General features: G+C 55.0%; 1 protein-coding gene across 2 annotated transcripts in view; it reads right to left on the bottom strand.

Annotated features, from left to right (window-relative positions):
* PEMT (phosphatidylethanolamine N-methyltransferase) overlaps positions 1–4,734 on the bottom strand; it is a 41,913-nt gene extending 37,179 nt beyond the window's left edge. Inside the window, exons 1-2 of one of the 2 annotated variants that reach the window (XM_066329818.1) lie at positions 4,625–4,734; positions 2,226–2,333 (exon numbers count right to left, since the gene is read on the bottom strand). In XM_066329818.1, the coding sequence (XP_066185915.1) occupies positions 2,226–2,318 (93 nt within the window). In that variant the 5' untranslated portion in view covers positions 2,319–2,333; positions 4,625–4,734. Of the gene's footprint in view, positions 1–2,225; positions 2,334–3,869; positions 4,041–4,624 lie in introns of those variants that run through there. The other variant, XM_066329819.1, reaches the window with a different exon arrangement.
* Between the last annotated feature and the right edge of the window lie 16,003 nt (positions 4,735–20,737).

Consider the following 20,737-nt stretch of genomic DNA (forward strand, 5'->3'; position numbering starts at 1 on the left):
CCACCACATATTTATTCAGAGGCACTGCACAGCAAGGAAAACACAGCACCAAACTTTGGAAGAGGCAGACCTGGCTGGAGTTCAGCAGAAACAGGGAATTAAGACAATGAACTAAATCAGTGCATCCCCACCCAATTTCTATCCAAATCAGGAATTTCATGCACAGGAGGGATTTTGACCAGTGTCCCACTTTAGTGAGAGAGCAGAGAGAGCAAAGAGTGCTTGGCACTGTGTAGAGTTCCAGTCTTTGCACTGAAGCTCTTGGAAACCCAGAGTAATTCAGATGCAGAAGCAATCTCAGCTGCAGGGAAGGAACTCAAACAGCAAAGGACAGAGAGAGTCTGTGCAGGGATGTAGGGAAAGAAAGAAGAGCTGCTGGCCTGGTGCAGGGAGGGCACAATGATCCCATGGAAAAAAGGATGGGGAGGAGCTAAAGGAAGCAAGTCAAGGAAAATCCAAGGATAGCCAGGGCCACTCTTGCTGAAAGGTACCCGACAGTGAGGCCTTGTTTAGGGCTGCAGGACCCACAGACTCCCTGCAAGAGCCTTCCAGCCTTGCCTGGTGTGAGCCACGCACTGGGACTGAAAACACCAGGGAGATGCTCTGGGGCTTGGGCACAGCAAAGATGGAAGCATAGGGAGTGCAAAATCCACCCAGCCCATGCCAGCCGGGGAAACACGGAATGTCACGCTCAGAGCTTTCCCCAACCTCCAGCTCAGGCTGCTCACTCAAACCTCCTGCTCCCAGGCGCAGCCCTGCACGTCTGGCTTGGAGTGCCACCTGCTGCCAACGGCGCCGCTCTCCAGTCCCTGCGAGGGGACAACAGCAGCGCAGAGCAACAAACTTCCTGCTCTTACATTGGCTTTCCCTGCTCTTTAACAGCAGCCAAACTCCCGATCCAAAAAGCAACGCTATTTCCCAAGCTGCAGGCGTCCTACGAGTTGCAGGCATAGCAGCAGATGCTAATAAAGTACTTTTTTCTTTGCCTTTCATGCAGTTTCTCGCTGGAGCCAGCCTCTCCCCCCAGAGACCACATCCTGAATCTTCTTGTTCATTGATTCTTTATGCTAAATGATGACTCCGCAGTCGAAATAATGTGGCATATTCCAACTCGCATTTCAGACACCGTGAGACTTTTTAATAACGAGTTGCTTGAAAAATTAGGGAGGCTGCAACAAAGAGCTCCAACAGAGGTTTCCAAAGTGACTCACAGCCAGCAGAGCCTCCCTTTTCCAAAGCCCAGCGTGAGACAATCTCAAGAGCCCCCGCACGCAGAGAAAGAGAGGAGTCCTCCCCCTCTGGAAAAATAAGGCCTTTTTAAGGAGAGTTCTCCCGGGAGAGAAACCCTGCAGGGAGGTTTGGAAGGCGGATTTGGGAAGCACAGCTGAGATGACATCCCATTCCCAGGAGTGCCCACAGGGATGTTTCACCCCACGCCTCAGCTGTGCTGCTGAGGGTGCTGCAGGGTGGGAGTCACCTCGTCCTGCAGCCAGCCTGGGCTTCCTGCTTGGCACATTGGCTCTGGAATGCTCCACAACGGGGCTAGCAAAGACTCCTGCTGGTTTTACAAGGAGGCAGCAAACCACAGCAGTAACAGGCAGTGGAGGTTTCTCCAGCCTTGGCTCCCAAAGCACTGTGGCACCCACAGCCACAGCAAACATCACCCATGCACAGGTATCCTGCTCCTCCTAGGGCTGGCCTGCTGCCACCCCTGCAGCTCTCTGCCAGGCTTTGCCGCATGCTGGAGGAGGAATTTTTTCAGGCCAACTTTTGGCTGACTGTTTTTGTTTCCTGCCATCCACACAAACAGCTGCCAACGTGTTTGAAGGGGAAGCAGCAGGCGACATACCCAGTGCAGCCACCCTGATGGGGATTAATGCCACTCATGCTCAGACCCAGTAGTGAGCAGTGCTTGACTGCAGGGTGGGACATGTGGCTGAAGGATGGGTTTGATTGCTCTGCTCCCTTACCCAAGCTCAGCTCTCAATTCCTTCTGTATCCTGCACTAGCTCCCACCTTCACCTCCTCTGTGACAGCCCTCACAGTCACCCCCAGCCCCAGGAGCTGCAGCACAGCGCCCTGCTCACCCATCCCTACGGTCTAATTGAGCACAGTTCCCCCCACACAGCCCAGCAGACTTCTCAAAAGAGGTTTTTTCCTCTCAAAGGAAGCTGGGAAAGGAAGGCTGAGAGTAAAGGAGCAGCTGGCACAAAGGCAGTTCTTACCACATTCCAGAAGAGAGGGTTGAAGGCGATTGAGAGGACAGCCACAATGAAGCCAGTGTCGGTCACATCCACGTAGCCAAAGAGCTGCACCATGGCTGCCACATCCACCTGTGGGAGAAGGGATGGTTACTGGAGTGCAGGATCCCACAGGGACACTTCACCTCAAACCAAACCCACCAGCTGCCCCAAGGGTAGATGAACCTTTTACCAGCCCTAAGCAACGTGTTGTTACAGCTTGCAAAGTGCTATGTCAGAGTGCAAAGCCCAGAAGAAGGATGGGGCCTTCTCCAAGTTGTCCCCACAAACCTCGGGGCACTGGGCTCTCCGTGGGCCCCGGAAGGACACAGGCACAGAGGTGACACTGCTGCTCTGAGGATGAGCACCAGTTGTTAGCTGCCAGCTCATGAGTGTTTTTTTGGAGAGGGAGTACCATTCCACAACAACTCAGTGTCCCTCGGGACACAGGACTGTCCCAGGGATGCCAGTCTGCATGGAACCCCCTAGCGATGAACTGTGTCAGCTTCAAACTCGTCTCCCATTAAGTCAGAATGATGCAAACCCCCTTCACAGCAAGGGGGAATGCATTTGCACTGTAAGGAGCTGCACAAGTATTTCCTGCCTTAATGACAACAACAAAACCCCCTTAAAACTCACTGTTCTCCTTTTAAGAGAGAGATTTTTCCCAAGACAGCTGCCTGACATTGTCAGCATTTTTACGTGCAGTAAGCCATGCTGCGTCTCCCTCCTCACTCCCTCTTCCCGTGCTGGTATTTGGATGGAAAAAAGCCAGTGTCTTTTTTTTTTTTTCCAAAACGTTTGAAAACAAAAAACAAAATAGCCCATCCCAAGCCCAGCCCTCGCTTGAATCAAAACCAAGACAACATCGAGACGTGGAAGGTTTTTGCTTCCCCAACACAGCTGTGTTTGTGAGTCCTTTGGATGCCAGGGGACAAGTACAGCTCAGTAAGGTATCAGCTCCACCTCACCTGTCCAGGAGAGAAATTCCCACTGGCTCCTCACAGGCTCTTGGAAAGAACCAGAGCCACAGTATCATCCGTGGAAAGGGGCTGGTAAACCCACACCTCTCCTAGCCCAGAGAAAAGGCTGCTGGAACCGCTCCCGTGCTGGCCCAGGGCACATCCAGTGGCTCCAAGTGCCTCCTGCCCAGCTCCGACTGCCCAAGGTGCAAAGTGCGGGAGCAAAGACCGCACAGCGATGGGAACAGGGGGGATCCTCACGGGGGTCCACAGCTGCCCTCAAACCACCACTGCCCCACATCCTCCAGGCTCCCTCATCCGAGCCCTGGGGACACAGGTGCTGGCAGAGAACGATGGGAACAGCCTCCAGAGCCTGATCCAGATCCATCTCCCCCTATTCCCACCCCTCCACAGCGTCTCCTCCCCTCACCTCCGAGCAGCCCTTCCCCACCAGATCCCGTCCCTCCAGACTGTCAAACCATAACCCAAACAGCTGCTGGCACCGGGGCCGAACTGTCTAATCCCGCTTCAATTGCAATCCCGTGGGACCAGGACAGCTTCTTTCCTATCATTTTGTACGGTGCTGAGCACAGTGCTAGCACGGGCTGAACAAAAGCTTCTTGACCTACTAACTCCTGGCAGGCACCATCGTTAACATTGCACTCACCTTCTTTTCTCCTGCTCAACAACCAAATTCGCGGCTGCCAGCGGGAGGCAGATTGGCCTGTGCCTGGCGTGTGCTTTTCGGGATAAAAGGGGAGCCCTAATGGGATGAGCTGTCTCTGCGAGCTGCTGGGACAGCCACGTAACAGGCACAGAACATTCAACTTTGCCCCCTCCTCCGCGGTGGGGGATCAATGACCGTGGCAAGCGGTGCCCGCTTGATCCCAGCCCGAGTCGGGGAGGGTGGGAATAGCATGGGCAGGGTGAGAGCCGTACGGGCACCTGCGTGAGACAGGAATGGGCACACGGGTGACAGCCGCGCAGGCACTCGGGGGGGAGCAGTACAGACCCCTAGGTGAGAGCGGCATGGACACTTGGGTGACAACCGTATCGGCACCTGAGCGAGGGATAAACGGACACCTGAATGAGAGCGGCATGGGCACCTAAGCAAGAGCTGCAGGGGCGCCCAGGTGAGCGGCTGGCAGCAGCCCCGGGCATTCCGCGCGGTGCCAGTGCCGCCCCGGCTGCGGTGAAACCGAGCTGGGGAGGGCGCTGGGTGCACACGGGGAAGCGGGAACCGAGCATCCCGAGGCCTGGCTTCACCTGCGGGCGCAACCCGGAGGCGATTCCCAGCGGATCTGCCGAGCCCCGCGGCGGCGCCGAGCGGGGCGGGGGATCCGTCCCCGGCCTCTCCGCTGCCACAGGCCGGGCCCTCCCGGGGCCGCCCTCCCGCCCGCGCCCGGCCCGGCCCGCCGGTACCTGGCCGTAGTCCAGGCCGCCCGGCCCCTCGCAGCACTCCCGCGGGAAGCGCCGGGCCCCGCCCGCCGCCGCCTCCCGCGGCCCCGCTCCCGGCCCGGGCCGCCCCGCCATGGCCGGCCGCCCCCGCCGCGCCCCCGGCCCGGGCCGAGCGCCGGGCCCAGCGCCGGGCCCCGGTGGCGCCGCCGGGAGCCGCGGGCCCGCCTCCCCGGGAGGAGCCGGGCCTGGAGCCGCGCCGGGCCCGGGGCCCGCGGGCCGGGACGGCACTGACCTCGCCGCCGGCCCGGCCGCTCGGCTGCGGCTCCGGGATGGTGTCGGGCCGCGGCGGGACGGAGAGCGGCCCCGCGGCCGGGGCTGGACTTGGACCCTGCCCGCGGGAGCGGCGGGAGCGGGCGGGACGGAACCCCCACCGGGAGCGCGGCTGGCGGTGGGACTGCCCTGGTGGGAGACGGAGCGAGAACCGAGGGGGCACCGCCGCTGCGGGGGCAGTGCCGGCCCCCGTCTGTCCCCTGGCAGCTCCCCTGCCTGCCCCTTGCCTGATCCCTGCCCATTCCCTTCTGCCCAGAGAAACTGACTGCCCCATCCCTGCAAGTGTTCCAGGCCGGGCTGGACTGGGCTTGGAGCGAACTGGCCGAGTGCAAGGTTTCCTAGCCCGTGGCTGGGGGTGGAATGAGATGATCTTTAAGGTCTCTTCCAACCGAAACCATTCTGTGATTCCATGATTCTGTCATCCCTGCCCATCCCCTGCCCTGTCCCGGTTCGGTGCTCACACCAGGGCCAGGAGCTGGGAAACAACTGCAGTGGCTCCCTGGCACAGGAAATTAAATGTCACTTGACCAATATTACTCATTCAAGGGCAAAACGTAAAGCCAGCAAGTCTAAATGTATTTTAAGGACAATTCATTGCAGCCTTCTCCCTTCAGCCAGTGCAGTATATTTTTTTATTGCTGTTATTACTACCCGTGTTATTTTTCTTCTTCGGTCCTCTCCAGGATGTTTCTGGTTGGTGCACCTCATGGGCTGCAGTCCTGAATCTGTCTGGAAAATAGGGTTGTGTCATCCCTGTAGACCCCTGAGGGTCTCTGCTTTTGCAGATCCTGCTTTGCAAGGAAATAAATTTTCTTCAAAAAGGAATTTGGTGTGAATGAGCTGCAAGTGTCCCCCCCAGAGGGCTCATGGGAGCAGAGAAGGGACAGCATATCCAAGTACTCGTGTCCTGGCAGGCACCAAAAGTGTGCATGAGTGATGGCTAACTTGAAGCCCTCCCCAGGAAAATGGCATCTTTGGAGGATACACTTCAGCAAACCCCAGGGATCCCAGTTTGGCTCCATGGGAAGCCAGCCTTCCTTAGTTCTGCTGCTCCAAACCCCTCAGTGCACCAGCACATCCCCACCTGCACCATCAGCTCGGGCACTCGGGGTGCTCACACAGGGCCCGAGGAGCACATTCAGTGTGAACCGGGCTGGTTTGGGGTAAGGAACACATCAAGGCACTGTGGGTGGGAGCAGCGTTCCCCATGGATGATCTCCAGCTGCTTCCAGCCTCTTCTCCCCCGCACTGGATAATTTTGCTGTGCCAAGTGTGTAATTATTCCCTCTGCCATCTCCCAGGCTGGGCCACGGGAGCAGGTGGGAGGATGTTTGTTCTGAGTCCCACCAGCTGGGTGCTGGGAGCAGCAGGAAGGGCCACGGGGATGCGGTGGGGGAAGTGATGGTGGCTGGGATGTGTGAGATGATAACCTCCCTCTCCAGGAGGAATTAGCAGGGAGAAACCTCCAAACTGTCCTCCAGGCTTCAAGGGGAGGGTGTCCTGGTGATGGCAGCTGGGAAAGGACAAGGATGTTGTGACACAGAGGGAGGAGGAATGGGTCTGCCTGAGAGATGGATGGTGAGGAGGTGCAGAGGGATGAACTGTCTCACTGGCTCCTCATTCAAGGTCAGCAGAGCTGGGCTGTCATGGAAACGTCTGTCCTGTCACCCCAGTGAAGGGATGTGCTGCAGAATCCAGTGTCCTGCCACCAGCTCAGTTGTGTTTAGGGCAATGAATCACACTTGAGCCTCCTTGCCATTTTCACTGCCAAGTTCTCTGTCCATGGAAGTTTTTCCATGTAAAATGGAAAGAAGACGTTTGTGGCAGTGGGGCCCCTCCGTGCTGGCCTTCATCCCACCTTGGACACATCCCTGCAGCTGTGAAGGAGACAAAGAGGGCTTTCTGCAAAGGCTGGATTTTATGGGACCATCCCTCCCCTTCTCCTCGTGGCATGCCTTTAATCCAGCTCTCCCTTTCTGAGCACAGAGCTCAGGAAGAGGACATTGCCCTCAGCTTTCCCAAGTCCTTTCTCAGTATGAACTCCCTCAGTGCCCTTTGAAATCCCACCACAGTCCCAAAAAGGCCTCCAATGAATATGGAGTTGCATCATGGCAAAGGATGCTGAATGTGGGTTAGCAGGACACTGTGGTTTGGCAAGATGCAGTTTGTTCAGGAGCATTTCAAATTTCAAACACAACCCGGGAAATTTCCCCACGTGTGGAAATCTAGGGCAGGGAGTGCTGTTGGATGGTTTTCCTTTAGAAATGGGACATTGATTGGGAAACTGCAGTCCGGTAACTAACCAGCACAGAGGGACAGTTCTCCTTACAAAACCAGGAAAAAGTTTCCAGGCCAAATGATTGGTTTCCTTGCTGGGAAAATAAAAGACAAGTCTTATTCCTATTCTTTTTTTGTCCGTGTGCCTGTCTCATGGTCCCCAAGTTCAAACCTGCCCTGAAATAAGCTGATCCCTGTGGGTTTGGCCCTCGCAAACCTGCAAGGGCATGTGCTGATGGGTCATGGAGATCAAGGACAGAGCATTGAAACGTGTGGTGAACAACAACAAATAATGCTGGAGCACAGAGCTGAAACCTTGGGGAGAAGCAGCAAAATTGCAGCTACTCCTGTGTCCTCCTTCAGATAATGTGCTGTCACCAGTGGTGTGATGCTGCAATCCAGACCTGCAATCCTGGTCGAAATCCTCTAGTGTTTGTGCTGGAGGTTAGTTCTATTTATTTTCTGATGAATGATTTACTTGAGTAATTGGCACACAGCTCCCCTATTACAGATCATAAAGAATTAATCACGAGATTTTCAATGCTCCCCTATCAATTTTATTAGGCTTGATTGAGCACAGTGGATTGGGAGCATATGGTGTGTGAGGCAGACTCTGCTCCCAGTTACACCCTGGTTATGCTGAGGACTTGCTCAGCTGCTGATCTCTGTAAATCCAGAGAGACAGCTGCTCCTTTCCTCCTTTCCATGCCCCCACTGTTCCTGGAGTTCCCTTAAATACCCAGGGATACAGAGAACAACCAACACCACCTCCACGTACCTAAATTTTTTCCAAATGCCTGAGATGCTCCCAAACTGGAAGCCAAGCTGGGTAGAGGATGCTTTGCTTCCAGCTCGTCCATGTATCAGCATGAGCCAGAAACTGGAGCCAAATGCTTGGGAGCTCAAGATCTGCCCCTGTGAAGGGGACGTGTCACGGCGTGGGAGGCTTGTCACTGAGAGCTGAGGATGCCTGTGTTGGCGTCAGGGAGTCCTGCCAGCCAGGTTTGCCCATGGGAGATGCTTTCTTGGAAGAATTGGCAAAAAGAAGTCCTAACACCTGCAGGAGCAGGATGACACATCCCTGCCCCGAACCAGCAGCCCAGCGTGATTCCCTGGAGCAGGAACCTTCTTAAAAGCCACATCCCCTGTGTGGTTCCCCTCATGCAGAGAAACAGGAAAACCTTCAAAATTTCCGTGTGGAATGCTCACAGTCCTTCCCTTGCTTTTTTGCCTGTGGGTGTTGTTACCATGCAGAGTCGTGATTTCAGGGAAGGGCCCTGCTCCAGCTTGTGGGCTACTTTCACCTCAATGAAACTGCTCCCAGTAGCACCAGTATCTCAGTCGGTATTTACAGGAGGGGATGGGAACCTCGGGAGTAGATGGAGCTACTTGAATAAGCCCAGCTTATCCTGAGCTAGCTATCCTTCCAAAGGATAGTCAGTCTGGCTCAGCTTCAACCCCCATTCCCCATCTGCTGCCTCGAGCAGCTGCATTGAAGGACACCGAGAGGTATTGCCAGTAACTGCTGGCAAGAGCCAGTGTGGAAACCTCCCTCTGGGAAAGCTGACCTGGGGAGGGAAAATCAGGAATGCAGCAGAGGACAGAGCAGGATCTGGCTGTTATAGTGAGAACTTTTTGTATACACACAGTTGTGGTTCAGGAGCAGAGCAAGCAGGATTTTGGACGAGGGTCTTGCCCAGCTTCAGTGTGCCCAGTTGATGGGGCTGCTGCTTCTCTGCCCTGCCCCTGTTGCCTGCGCCTGAACCAGCTCTTCAAGACCTTGCTGTGTCCATGCTTCTGGGTGAACATCCCTCACAAACCCCCCAGGCTCTGGGAATTCCACGCTGACTCCAGGTGAGCCTTATGTTGAAGCTGGGTCCTGCCCAGGTACTCTGCCCTGGCACAGCCTCAGCTTGCACTGCTTTGAGCCGGGGCATTGTACCCTTATCACACCTCAGTGGGGAGAAGCACGCAGGGAAGAGGCAGACACAGAGGCAAAAAGGTGCATTTTTTCCAGTCTCAGCATTTCCAGGGAGCTCCAGTGCCCCTCAGAGCCACACATGGGATGGAGCAGGCTCCCTCCAGAGGAAGCCATCCTGTGAGAGGAGCTTCCCGACATCTGTGCTCTGAGCCTTGTGGAGATAACATTTAGGGAAGGATTCACACAGCTTCCCTGCTCCCCGAGGCCGCCTTCATCACCAGCATGTCTCTAATGAAGCGGAGGCTTTGCTTTCTGGGATCAATGAATCCACTGATCGTGACCTGTCTGCTAAGTGGGAAATCAGGTCTCTCCCTCCCCAAACTCGTCTGAGCTGGGCTCAAACAGCAGGTTCTGTCCCCAGGGTTGCTCTGTGTCGCTTAATTGCAAACCCCGTGTCTGATTAGAGAGCAGCAGCGAGGGTGTGCAGAGTTACCACAGAGCAGTGGCTGCTTCCCCAGCCTGGGAGATGGCTGCGAAGAAGAAGGACATTTTGAGGCTCCAGGTGGGTGGAAATCACCCAGATTTCTCTTTACCTGACTCTGTACAGCTGGCTGTAGGGTTTACAAGGTTTTTCTGCTCTCCCCCAAAGCTCTAAGTCCCTCCAAAGCACTTTTCATGGGGACAGATGCTTTAAGGGAAGCTGAGGCTTCCCAAAGCAGAAGGCAGCTGAAAAGGTCACTGCTACCATATTCCCTGGCCATGTCCCATGACAGAGGTGGGAACAACCCCCATTGCCCTTGGGTCCATCAGAAGAGGCTTTCTGTAATGCTTCCTGCACCTCCAGGTTCTCTCTGCACCTCCAAACCACCCTCTGCACCCCCAGTGCCTTTGCCCATAAGGTGCAAAGGGCTGAACCAGCCTCCAAAAACATTCCGTGCACATCAGCAGCCCAGGGATAAAGTGCATTGCTCCAGACACATCTAATTAGGGTGTTCCCATTAGCTGAGCCATCCAGATGCCCAATGCTCACTGCAGCATCGAGGAGGGATGGGATGGATCCATCATATGGAGCGGGCTGAGTCACAGCACCAAGCATTCCCTCTGTGGCCATCTCTCATCCCGCGCTCTGCTGGTGCCTGGCTTTTCCCAAGCAATCAGCCTTGCTCTAAAATGTGACCCCCAGGAGGGCTGTGGGGGGAAAAAGCTCTCATTTAGGACTTGGCAGGGAAAAAAAGCCTGGAAGTGGAGGCAGCTTCGTGCCAGGTGTGATATCCCCTACAGCAAGTGCCTGATCCCAATGCTCAGTGCCACAGAGGGCTTGGGCTCAGAGCCTTTTCAGAGCATCAGCCTTTCCCTGAGTGGTCTCTAAAAGCTGTGGGGATATGCTCTGCCTTCAGGCTGAATCCACATGGAAGACTCCTGGGGAAGGGCTGACTGCAAGGCAGGGACACAAACATATGCTTGTGGGGGCCAGGGAAGAGGCTGCATGGGGACACACAGGTCTATCCTGAGGAACCACAGAGCCAGCTATAAATACCTCCACAGAGCATCACTCCCCCTCCTCTTTGATGTTTTCCTGTTATTTACATCAAACCCACTCCCGCTGCTGTTATTTTTATCTTATCTCTCCTTTCCCCCCTGCTTTTGCGTCGGTTTACGAGCTGCATCACAGAAGCGTTTCAAAAGGAAGATTTGCAAGATGGTCAGGGACCCTGGGAAGAAGGTCAGGGACCCCAGGGAGAAGGTTGGGGACCCTAAAGGAAGGTTGGGGTCCTCAGGAGGTCAGAGGCTCTCCAGCTGCCCGCATGCTGCTCTCCAGCAGCACATGGGCAATGCAGAATGTCCCCTTGGGACTAATGTGGTGGGTGACCCAAACTACTCCCCACTGTGGGAAAGGGGAAAATGGGGTCTCCTGCTGCTCTCCAGCGACCCACATCTGTCAAATTTGCAGGAAATTGGTCTCCCTGTGATGCCAAACCCCTGCCAGAGCCAGAGGAATCCAGGCAAGCGGCTCAGAAATTAATGAAAGTGGAGTATGAGTAGTCAGACACAGATGAGTTTAATTCCCTTAAACGAATTAAAAATACATCAGTCCTCACCACTGTGAGCCTGGAGCTGTAGCAGCAGGAGGGGAGTGTGAGCTGTGAGTGCCTTGGCCCCTGGATCCACCCCTAAACTGAGTAACCAGGATTCCTGCCATGATCCTCCCATTGGCAGACTGGGAGCTGGGTGCTGTTATTGGGTGATGATTCAACTCATTTCAACAAAAAAGAAACTGCTGCAGCCAACTTTTTGCTTCTCCTCCCTTCACCTTTTCAGCCCAAACTGAGCTTTGATTGTAAAAAATGGCATGAAGCAGAAGTTCTGGGGTTTCCCCACCCAAGCCAAACCAGGCTGTCTGCCTTGTTTCAGATTTAAGATATTTAATCCCTTTAGTGCTAAAGAAAGATGCTATCCCCTTTCCCTGCTTCATGCATCTCCCCTCCCCTTCCACCCACCTGGAAGCACCAAACTCCAGGCATTCCCTTTGCCAGGGTGCCTGCCTGTAGCATCACCCACTTGCCAAGAATTGGGGGTTGTTTGCAGATTCCCATAAAAAAGGGAAGTGGCTGGGATGTGGGTCACTGCCCAGGCAGGGGTGCAGGGACTCCCTGCCAGCCCTGTCTGTTGAGATGGATGTTTTCTGCTGTGGTTTGTTTCTGCTGGTGCAGAGCCCCTGGGAGCCTGTTTGCACATTGGCTAACAGGGAGAAATTGAATCCAAAGGTCCGGGAAGGAAGGGGGAGAGGCTGGAGTGAAGCTGGGAGCATGGGGTGGCCCCAGCACCCACTGGCCACAGCAGAGTGTGGGATGTGGGGGGAGGAAGGCCCAGCTGGAAGTGTGGCTGGGGCAGGAATGAGGAGGCTTTACCAGCAGATGGGTTTAGTGGGGGCTGCCACAAACTCTTCAATATGGGCAAAACTTAAAATCCCAGCAGGCTGCTCCTCTCCAAGCCCAGGCGGGCAGGCATCCAGGACAGCCTCCTGGCCTGCATTGCACCGGAGGTCATGGCTGTCCCTGTGGGATCTGTGAGCTGGAGCTCAGCGAGGATGGATGCAGGGTGATGGGAAACCACAGTTGGGGGCTGCTGCTGGCTCCAAGGCAGGGCATGGGACCCTCCATGGGGGCTCCCTCCCCAAGAATGCTCCAAAGGAAAGCAGCTGCCCTGGGCTGGCAAAGTCCTGGGTCACTCTACAGATGGGCTGCCCCTGTACCACCAGAGACCCATTGCTGGCACTGATCCGGGTATTCAGCTGCCTCTCCTCATCCCTTGGTGCTGGACTCTGTCTGGCTTCACTCTGGGATCAGTGAAAACAAATCTTGGCTGTGTGGAGAGCAGCCATGTCCCAAAGCTGGTAGGAACACACTGGACCAACCCTAACTGGGGAGAGGAATTCCCTCCGTCCCCTTGTGCTCTCCCTAAAGCCAGGCCTGGCAGCGTGCTCTCCCAAGTGGGTGCTCAGTGGAGATGGATTCTGCCCTGGCCAAAGGAGACAGGGGCATCTGTGGGGACAGAGATAGGATCCAGCCACTTTCCACCACTTCAGTGCAGGACCTAAGAGAGCAGTGGGTGCAGGGACGGGGTTTGAGGCTGCAGCAGCTGTCAAGGAGCATCTTGGGGTTCCATGATCGGCCCCAAACCTGTCCCTGCTGAGTTCTGGTGCAAGGAAGCTGCCTGCAATCCATCACTTCTCGTGGAGAGGAAAATAGGCTTGGGGGCATGCAGTATAGGTCCAGGGCATGCTCTCTCTGCTTGGCTAAAATGACACTAATTAAGCCCCTTGCAGTGTGTAAAAGCTATTCCTACAGGGCAGACAATTAACCTTGAAACTTGGCTTTTAGTGCTTGGAGGGGAGCGAATTTTTCATCCTGTTATTTCCCCGTGCTATTAAGCTAATCCTGGAGACCGTGAGGGAGAAGCCGTGTGACACGTCTGCAGCTCCCAGCCTTGCCAGGAGCACAGTGTGTGGCCAGCAGCCTCCTGCTCCATCCCTCCATCATGCTCAGATTTTCACCCACGGTCTCCAACAGCATCATCAGTGCTGGGGAACGCCGGGAACCAGGGATGTGACCAAGGGCACACGGCAAGGCTGTGGCATTACATGATTATTATGGTCAGAAGTAAATCCAGCCTCCCCTGAGTGTGCCAGACACAGTGCCAGCCCAGCCAGCCTTGACTTTTCAGGGAGTTCCCTCAGAGGGACAGCATGTCCCTGGCTCTCCAAGGCTGTGACTGCTGGCATGGCATTTCCTTGGGCCAAGCTCCGTGTGAGAAGTTTTGTTTTCCTGGAGGAGAAATGGAAGGATGAGAGAGGTGAAAAAAAGGGGAAGATTTCACCTGTGAAGGTCAAACCCTGCTGTGGGGCTGGGGATGTCCCCAGGATGCCCTGTGTCCTCCCCAGAGCTCAGTTTCTCCCCCCAAATGCAGACAGTTACAGTGCTGAGCTTGGGGACACTGGGGAGAGGAGCTGGTGGCTTGATCTGATCCTGCCATCAGCAGAGGGGAGGGAAAAGGAAGGATGGATAACCCACAAAACCCCCTCCACGGGCTGCCCCACAAGCACCAGCACACATAACAAATTCAAGCACTAAAAACCAGTCTCGGGATATTTGTTACAGCAAGCTGCAAAAAGGAACTGAAATGCTAAAAATTCCCCTCAGGAAGAGAACAATGGGAGGGCCCTGTGAGGTGAACAGTGGTGAGAACTGGAGGGTCTGTGGGTCACCCCACTCCAGGAATAAGGATAGAGCATCGTGGTGATGGTGCTGCCAAGAAGCAAAGAAAGGTGTGGAAAATGGCACTGCTCCTGTCAGCATGGTGACATGAGTGCATAAACCCACCTTTAGGTGCCCAGAAAATATGGGAGACGTATCCTCCAGAAAGGTTTTCCCTGTCTTCAGCAACCCCTTCCCACTGGTGGGACCTGCAGAGCCTCACACCTAGCTGAGCATTGGCTGCTCCCAGCCTCACCCCAAAAGAGCAGCAAACCTGAGCACTCCCCTGAGAGCTTTTTCCAGCTCTAATTGGCCTTTCCATGGCAGCAGGGGAGGCTGCAGCACCCCTCGAGGAGCCATTTTCCATGTGGGAGCTGTTTCTCTGCAATGGTCTGGTTTTAAACTGCTTTTCCTCTTTTTTTCTTGAGGGGGTGGTACATTATGGAGGCTGGATAAAGTGACGGAAGGGAGAGCTGTGCTGTAAAAGGCAGTCTGCTGCTAAAGCTGGTGAAAAAAAGGATGCTGCAAAGTGCCTTTGCAGTTGTTTAGTCATTTGTTAGCCTGGCTGAGGGGTGATTTGTGTGGCCAAGCACCAGCTGCAGAACATCAAGTAGGGCAAAATGCAGAGTGTATACAGAGATCAGAGGAAAGATCAGGAAAGGAGGATGAGAGAGTACTGAGAGATTATTTTCTTTTCTAGGGGATGTTTTTGACTTGTCTGCCTCACTCTCCCTTCTACAAAATAACACGCATCTTCTCCAGGGTTCCCATGGAGGTAAATTCAGCTGCTGTTGCTTCACAGCTCTTCCCTCCCCAAGAACCCTGCCCATGGAAGTCACTTTTTCTGCTGCTTTGTTGTTTCTCACAATAGCTTTAATTAAAATAAAAAAAAAAAAAATTTGAAAGAGAGAGAGAGAGGGAGAGAGAGGGAGAGAGGGTAGGTGCCTGGGGTAGCAGATGGGACTGGCTTCTCCTGCCTGCTGTAAATCACAGAGGAGGTTTTACCTTCCCAGGATGAAGCTCTCGGGGCACTGATCCTGCTGGAGTCAGCCACAGAATGACAGCACAGCTGGCTACCAGTGCCATCACTGCTCATCCCTGCATCCCTCTCTCCTGGAGGAGAAGACAAACCAACCTCCTGCACCTCTCGTGCAGAAGTGGCCAGGTCCTAATGGGATTTCTAAATCACGGCTGAGCTTCGGAGCGTCTGTCTGCTGGCATAAATCAGCCGGGCTGGAATCGCCGGTGCTGGGCTGATTTACACCAGGGAGGTGCGGGGGGAGATGCTGGAGGGTTCATCTCGGTGTCCCTGTCCTCTGAGCGGTGGCAGGAGGCCACAAATCATCTGGTGGCCGTGGAAATAACTCAGCAACCTGAGACTGGGCGTGGGGGTGAAGCGTGTGAGCCCAGAGGGGTTTCAAGGTGGATGTGGGAATGAGTTTTAAAATTGGATAGGATAGGATAGGATATAGGACTATTTCAGCTGGAAAGGACCTATAATGAGCCCCTGGTCCCACTGCCTGGGTTCCTCCCACTGTTCAGGGCTGACCAAAAGCTAAAGCATATTATTAAAGGCATTTTCCAAGTGCTTCTTGGACAGGCTTGGGACACTGAAGGAAGGAAGCCTGTTCCAGGGTTTGAACACTCTCTCTAGAAGGAAAGAATTTCAAATATCCAGTCTAACACCCCCTGCAACACAACTTTGCACCATTCAGAAGCTGGACTTGACCATTCTGGAGGTCTTTTCCAACCTTAATGATTCTGATTCATTCCCACACGTCATCCCATCGCTTGATCCCAGGGAGAAGAGCATCCCTTGAAGACCTCCCAGGCTTGCTGGAGGATGAGTTTCTCCAGGATTTTGGGGTGTTTTGGCACATCTCTTGTTTGTTTAACAGGAGAAGGAGCCTTGCGGAGCGCGGGCGGTGCGGACGGGGTGCGCAGGCACCGCGCTCAGCCCTGGGCTCTTTACATCGGGCCGATGGCTCCGAGCGGCTGCTTGCTCCAAAACTGCAAGGGATAAATGCGGAGCGGAACGCGTGCCAGCCGACTCAGCTGTGATAAACCCGGCGTGAGCGCTGGGCTGTGACAAAGCAGCGGCACCGAGGGGCTCACACGTGAGCTGGCGGCCGGCGAGCCGGGACGGGCTTTAACCGGGATTTTCGCAGCTGCGGAGCTGGAAAGGACCTGAGTGCTTCCAGGAGCCACCGCGTCCTTGGCTCACCATCAGCTGTACCTGTCCCCGGGGGAAAAAAAGCACCTGCAGCCTTGCAGGTTGACCGTACCCGTGTTGAGGTGCACGTAAATTACAGCCTGCTATGTCTCACTGAAGAAAGACTGAGTCGGATTAGGTATAAGGGAGAGATTTTCACAGTGAGGGTGGTAGAGCACTGGAATAGGTCGCCCAGAAAATCTGTGGATGCCCCTGGAAAAGTTCATGCTCAGGTTGGTTAGACAGGGCTCTGAGCAGCCTTATCTACTTCGAGATGTCCCTGCTCATCGCAGGGGGCTGGACTACCCAGGGTGACCTTTTAAAGGTTTTTCCTAACCTAAACCAGTCTAGAATTCTATTTACAAAGTCCATGCAGGACTGCGCTGTCTGCACGTGCTGAGGTGAGTCGGGACTGGGGAGATCCTGACCTCACACACAGCATTTTGTGCCTTGATGGTGCAGGACAGGCCATGGGACCAGCTCGGTGTGGGAGCAAGGGTTCCTGCTCTGCACAGGGATATCTTGGCAAACTGGGTGCAATTCCCAAGGTTAAAATTTGCCATCGTGCCAAGGACAATGCCTGGGAGGGAGCAGGGGCTGCCCTGTGTCATGCCGCCTGTCTCTTTGATCTCCCACGCTGGTTTGAACTGCTGCCTTCCACCAAAATACCCATGATGGTCATTTGACCTGTTTTTATTTTACTTTCCCTCCCATTTTGTGCTGCAGAAAACCCAGAGCAGCCTTTCCCCGAAGTGTCAGCACTTTATCCAGCACAAGTCCCAACGTGCTTGCCTAATCACAGACAGACCGACATGCACACAAGCAGGATTCAGCTCCCAGGACTCATTTCTATCCCTGTGCTTCTTGATAGCACTGCAAATCCCCACGCTGGGTTCTCAGGTCATAGCAATACCTGCAGCAGAAATACCTCCTTGCCTTAAGCAGCACGTTTTTATCCCAAGACAGTGTTTGTTTAGTGGATTGTGATTCTAATTCAGCAGATGGTACCAACAGCTGCCAACCCCTCGCCTTATCTCCCTCCTAGCAGGCAGCACTGACCCGATCTGACCCTGTGCAGGGCTCAGCCTGGCACCCAGGGCTGGGGGGTGAGGATGTTGTCCCCTGGCAGGACCCTCAGTGTGGTTGGCACCAGGTAGGTCTCAGCCAGGTTGGGAGTCCTGGGAGTCAGAGGATGCTGTAGCCCCTCCCCGAGGATGCTGTAGCCCCCTCTGAAGATGCTGAAGCCCTCCCTGGGGATGCTAACGCCCACTCTGAGGATGCTGCTGCCCAGACTCCGCTGCCCGGCCGCTGCCAGGGGCTGCCCCAAAGCCAGGCAGAGGCTGCCACTTAGTGTTGGAAGGGAGCACGGCTGCTGCAGGGAGCTGGCAGAGCGCTGCGCTTGGGGACAGGCCACTCCTATGCTCCTTGGAAGGTCCCCAGGCTCCTGCTCAGCCTCCGGGGTGCCTGAGCGTCCCCGGGTGCGGGTGGTCCCATCTCACGATGGCTCTGATGATAATTGCTGATGGGGCTGATGCTCATGCATCCCGTGTTCGTCCCCTTGGGGTGCTAGCAGAGGTCACCCCCATCAGCCCCGCACCCCCAGACTGCTCATGAAGGTCCTCATCCCTGCCCAGGCACTGCCCAAATCAGCCACATCACAATGTCCAACACAGAATCACAGGGTGGTTGGGGTTGGAAGGGATCTTCAAGTCCACCCAGTTCCACTCTCCTTCCACTAGAGCAGATTGCTCCAAACCCTGTCCAGCCTGGCCTTGGAAACTTCCAGGGATGGGGCAGTCACACTTTGTCTGGGCAACCTGTGTTCTAAGGTCTCCCTGGAGCCTTCTGCTCCAACTGCCCTCCTGGATGTGTTACTATTTAAACAATATGATTTAGACACCTTTTTCCTAGAGAACGTGGCACCAAGGCACCCAGGGGAGGTAGGATCCTGATGCTGTCCTTGGCAAGCTCTCCTCTGCCTCAGTTTCCTGGGGCTTTATGGTGGTTCGATGAGAAACAAGCCCTTCAACCAGCTCCTGGGGTCCCCTGACTGCTGGAGCTCCAGGCCCCTTGGCCATCTGGGGAAACTGAGGCAGAGCACAGCCAAGGAGGGCTGTGTGGTCCTGAGCAGCTCCCACCACCCCAAACATCCTGGCTGCTGTCATCTCCCGCTCCTTCCCCTCATTACAGCCTGATTCCCTGGAGACGGCGGCGGCAGAGCGTCCTTCCCGGTGATGTTATATTAGCTTAATAGCATTTTTCCACTCCATTTGAGAGGGGAATTTACAATGATCTCCGATTAGGACTGCCTTAGGAATGTCTCTGATTAGCACCACCCGCTCGCCGGCCACTCGAGCTCACCCTGCCCCACTCCAGTCCAAGGGCTGCAGGTGCCAGCTGGCCTCTGGCCACTCATCACCCCACAGAGCCAAAGCTTCTCTAGGCAACCTGTGCCAGAGCCTCAGCACCCTCACAGGGAAGGATTTCTATCCAAATATCCCATCTAAACCTGTCCTCTGTCAGTAGGAAGCCATTCCCCCTTCTCCTGTCACTCCAGGCCCTTGTCCAGTGTTCCTCTTGGAGCCCCCTTAGGGCCTGGAGGGGGCTCTGAGGTCTCCCTGGAGGTTTCTCTTCTCCAGGCTGAACATGCCCAGCTCTCTCATTCTGTCTCCAGAGCAGAAATGCTCCAGCCCTTGGCCTCCTCTGGACTTGCTCCAGCAGCTCCACATCCTTCTGATGCTGGAGGCCCCAGAGCTGGAGGCAGCTCTGCAGGTGGGGGTCTCACCTGAGCAGAGCAGAGGGGGAGAATCGCCTCCCTTGACCCGTTGGCCACGCTGCTGCTGCCGTACCCCAGGACAGGGATGGCACCCAGGAACAGATCCTATAATCCCTCTCACAGCCCTGCTTGCAGCCCCCCTGGCAGTCCAGCAGGAAGCCCCCATGGGGGCAAGCAGACCCTCGTTGTCAGTAGCCCCATCCCTGGCAGCCCCTGCCCTCCAGAGCACCGGGGACTGCTCAGCCCTGGCCCCCTCCTCACCCTGAACTGCCACTGCTCTTCCCTCGCCTCTGCCACAGACGGTTCTGGGATCACTTACCAATTAGTGTGGCCTGCTCATTAAAGCTCATTATCTGCCAGTGTGAACTTGGATGGGATTGTGCAGGCTTGGCAGGGGATCAAAATCTTCCTTTTTTCCAATTGCATCCCGCTCGGCCCCCACGCTCCGGGAACAGCCCCGTGGCTGCACCAGAAGGTTGGGGGATACGGGGCTGCTTTTTAGAGGGAAAAAAAAGTGCCCAGCAAATTAAGTCGAGTCCTCCACACAGCAGAGACCGGTTGCTGCTCCACACGGATGCTGTGATGGAGCAGGATGATGCCTGGATCACTGTCTTCCTCAGCTTTCCAGGAATCTGGGGATGCACGGGTAGGGGGGTGGGGGTGGAAATGGCAGGACTTTTTGTCCACTGTGGGATAATGAGCTCAGCCCAGCTCCAGGATACAGAGCTGGCAGTGACGGGAAATATCAGCTGCCAACCACAGAAATTAGGTTTCTTCTCCTTGTGGTACATTGCTGGGAGGAGCTGGTCGCAGAGGTGTCTTGGCTACTTCCTGCTTTTAAGTGCGAGGGTAGAGGGGAAAACACAAGACTCTGACAAAACCAGTATTCTCCCACTGCCTCGGTGGGTGTTTTGAGTTAAACAGGTGACAGAAAACCCAACAGATTTCATGGCTTGGATGGAATCACCTCCACTCATGGAAGGAGACTTCACGTTCTGGCTGTGATCTGAGCTGGAAGGCAAAACCCTGCAACCCCATCCTGCCCTGTTGCACCCCAAGCTGTCTGTGTGGGACTGGCTCTGCTGCCACCACACACACCCCAGCCTCTCTCTGGCTCTGGGACACTGCCTAGGGGGGTGACATGGACCCAGATCCTTGGGCAGGGATGGGAACGTTGCTTTGCAGCCACAGGGGCTGGTCCTGGGTGTCCTGCAGCTACAAGGCAAACGAGCCAAAGTCTTTCTGTGCTGGGAAAATCAATCCCAAATGCAGCCTGGTTTCATAAGAACCAGGAGCATGGGAGTGGGAGCTGTGTCTTTCCAGCGCCTCCTTCCCCTCTTTCCCAAAGCTGTCCTTCCCCAGGGACACACCAGGTCTGGCTTTCATTAGCGAATGAGCCTGTTTTGGTGAATGGCTCTTGTCAATATTGATTAAATTCCATCTTCCCATGTGCAGACAAATCCTCTTGCAGTCCCTTCAGCGCTACCATCCTAAAATAACTCAGTAACAAGGCATGGTTTAACCCTTCCCTTCTCCTCCAAAAAACAAACAAACAAAAAAAAAAAACCCCAAACCCTAAGGTGAAATCACCCACTAACTGCTCCTTTGTTCATTTCCCGCATGGAACCACCCAGTAACAAGACAAAAATCCACCAGCCAGTGGAAAGCAGCTGGTCTAAGTTCAAGCCAAAGAGCCTCAGCTTGCGCGAGCCAGGGCTTTAGCACAGGCCAAGCTGTGAAGGCTGCGCCTACATCATTAACAAAATCCTCAGCAAATGCTCCCCGTGGCATCCAACCAGCTCTCCAGGGCTGCAAATTGTGCCCAGGAGCGTATTCTTCCTCAGCTCCTCCTTGCCAGGGTGCCTTT

The sequence above is a fragment of the Sylvia atricapilla genome, chromosome 15 (assembly GCF_009819655.1).
Source record: "Sylvia atricapilla isolate bSylAtr1 chromosome 15, bSylAtr1.pri, whole genome shotgun sequence".
Lineage (NCBI taxonomy): Eukaryota > Metazoa > Chordata > Aves > Passeriformes > Sylviidae > Sylvia > Sylvia atricapilla.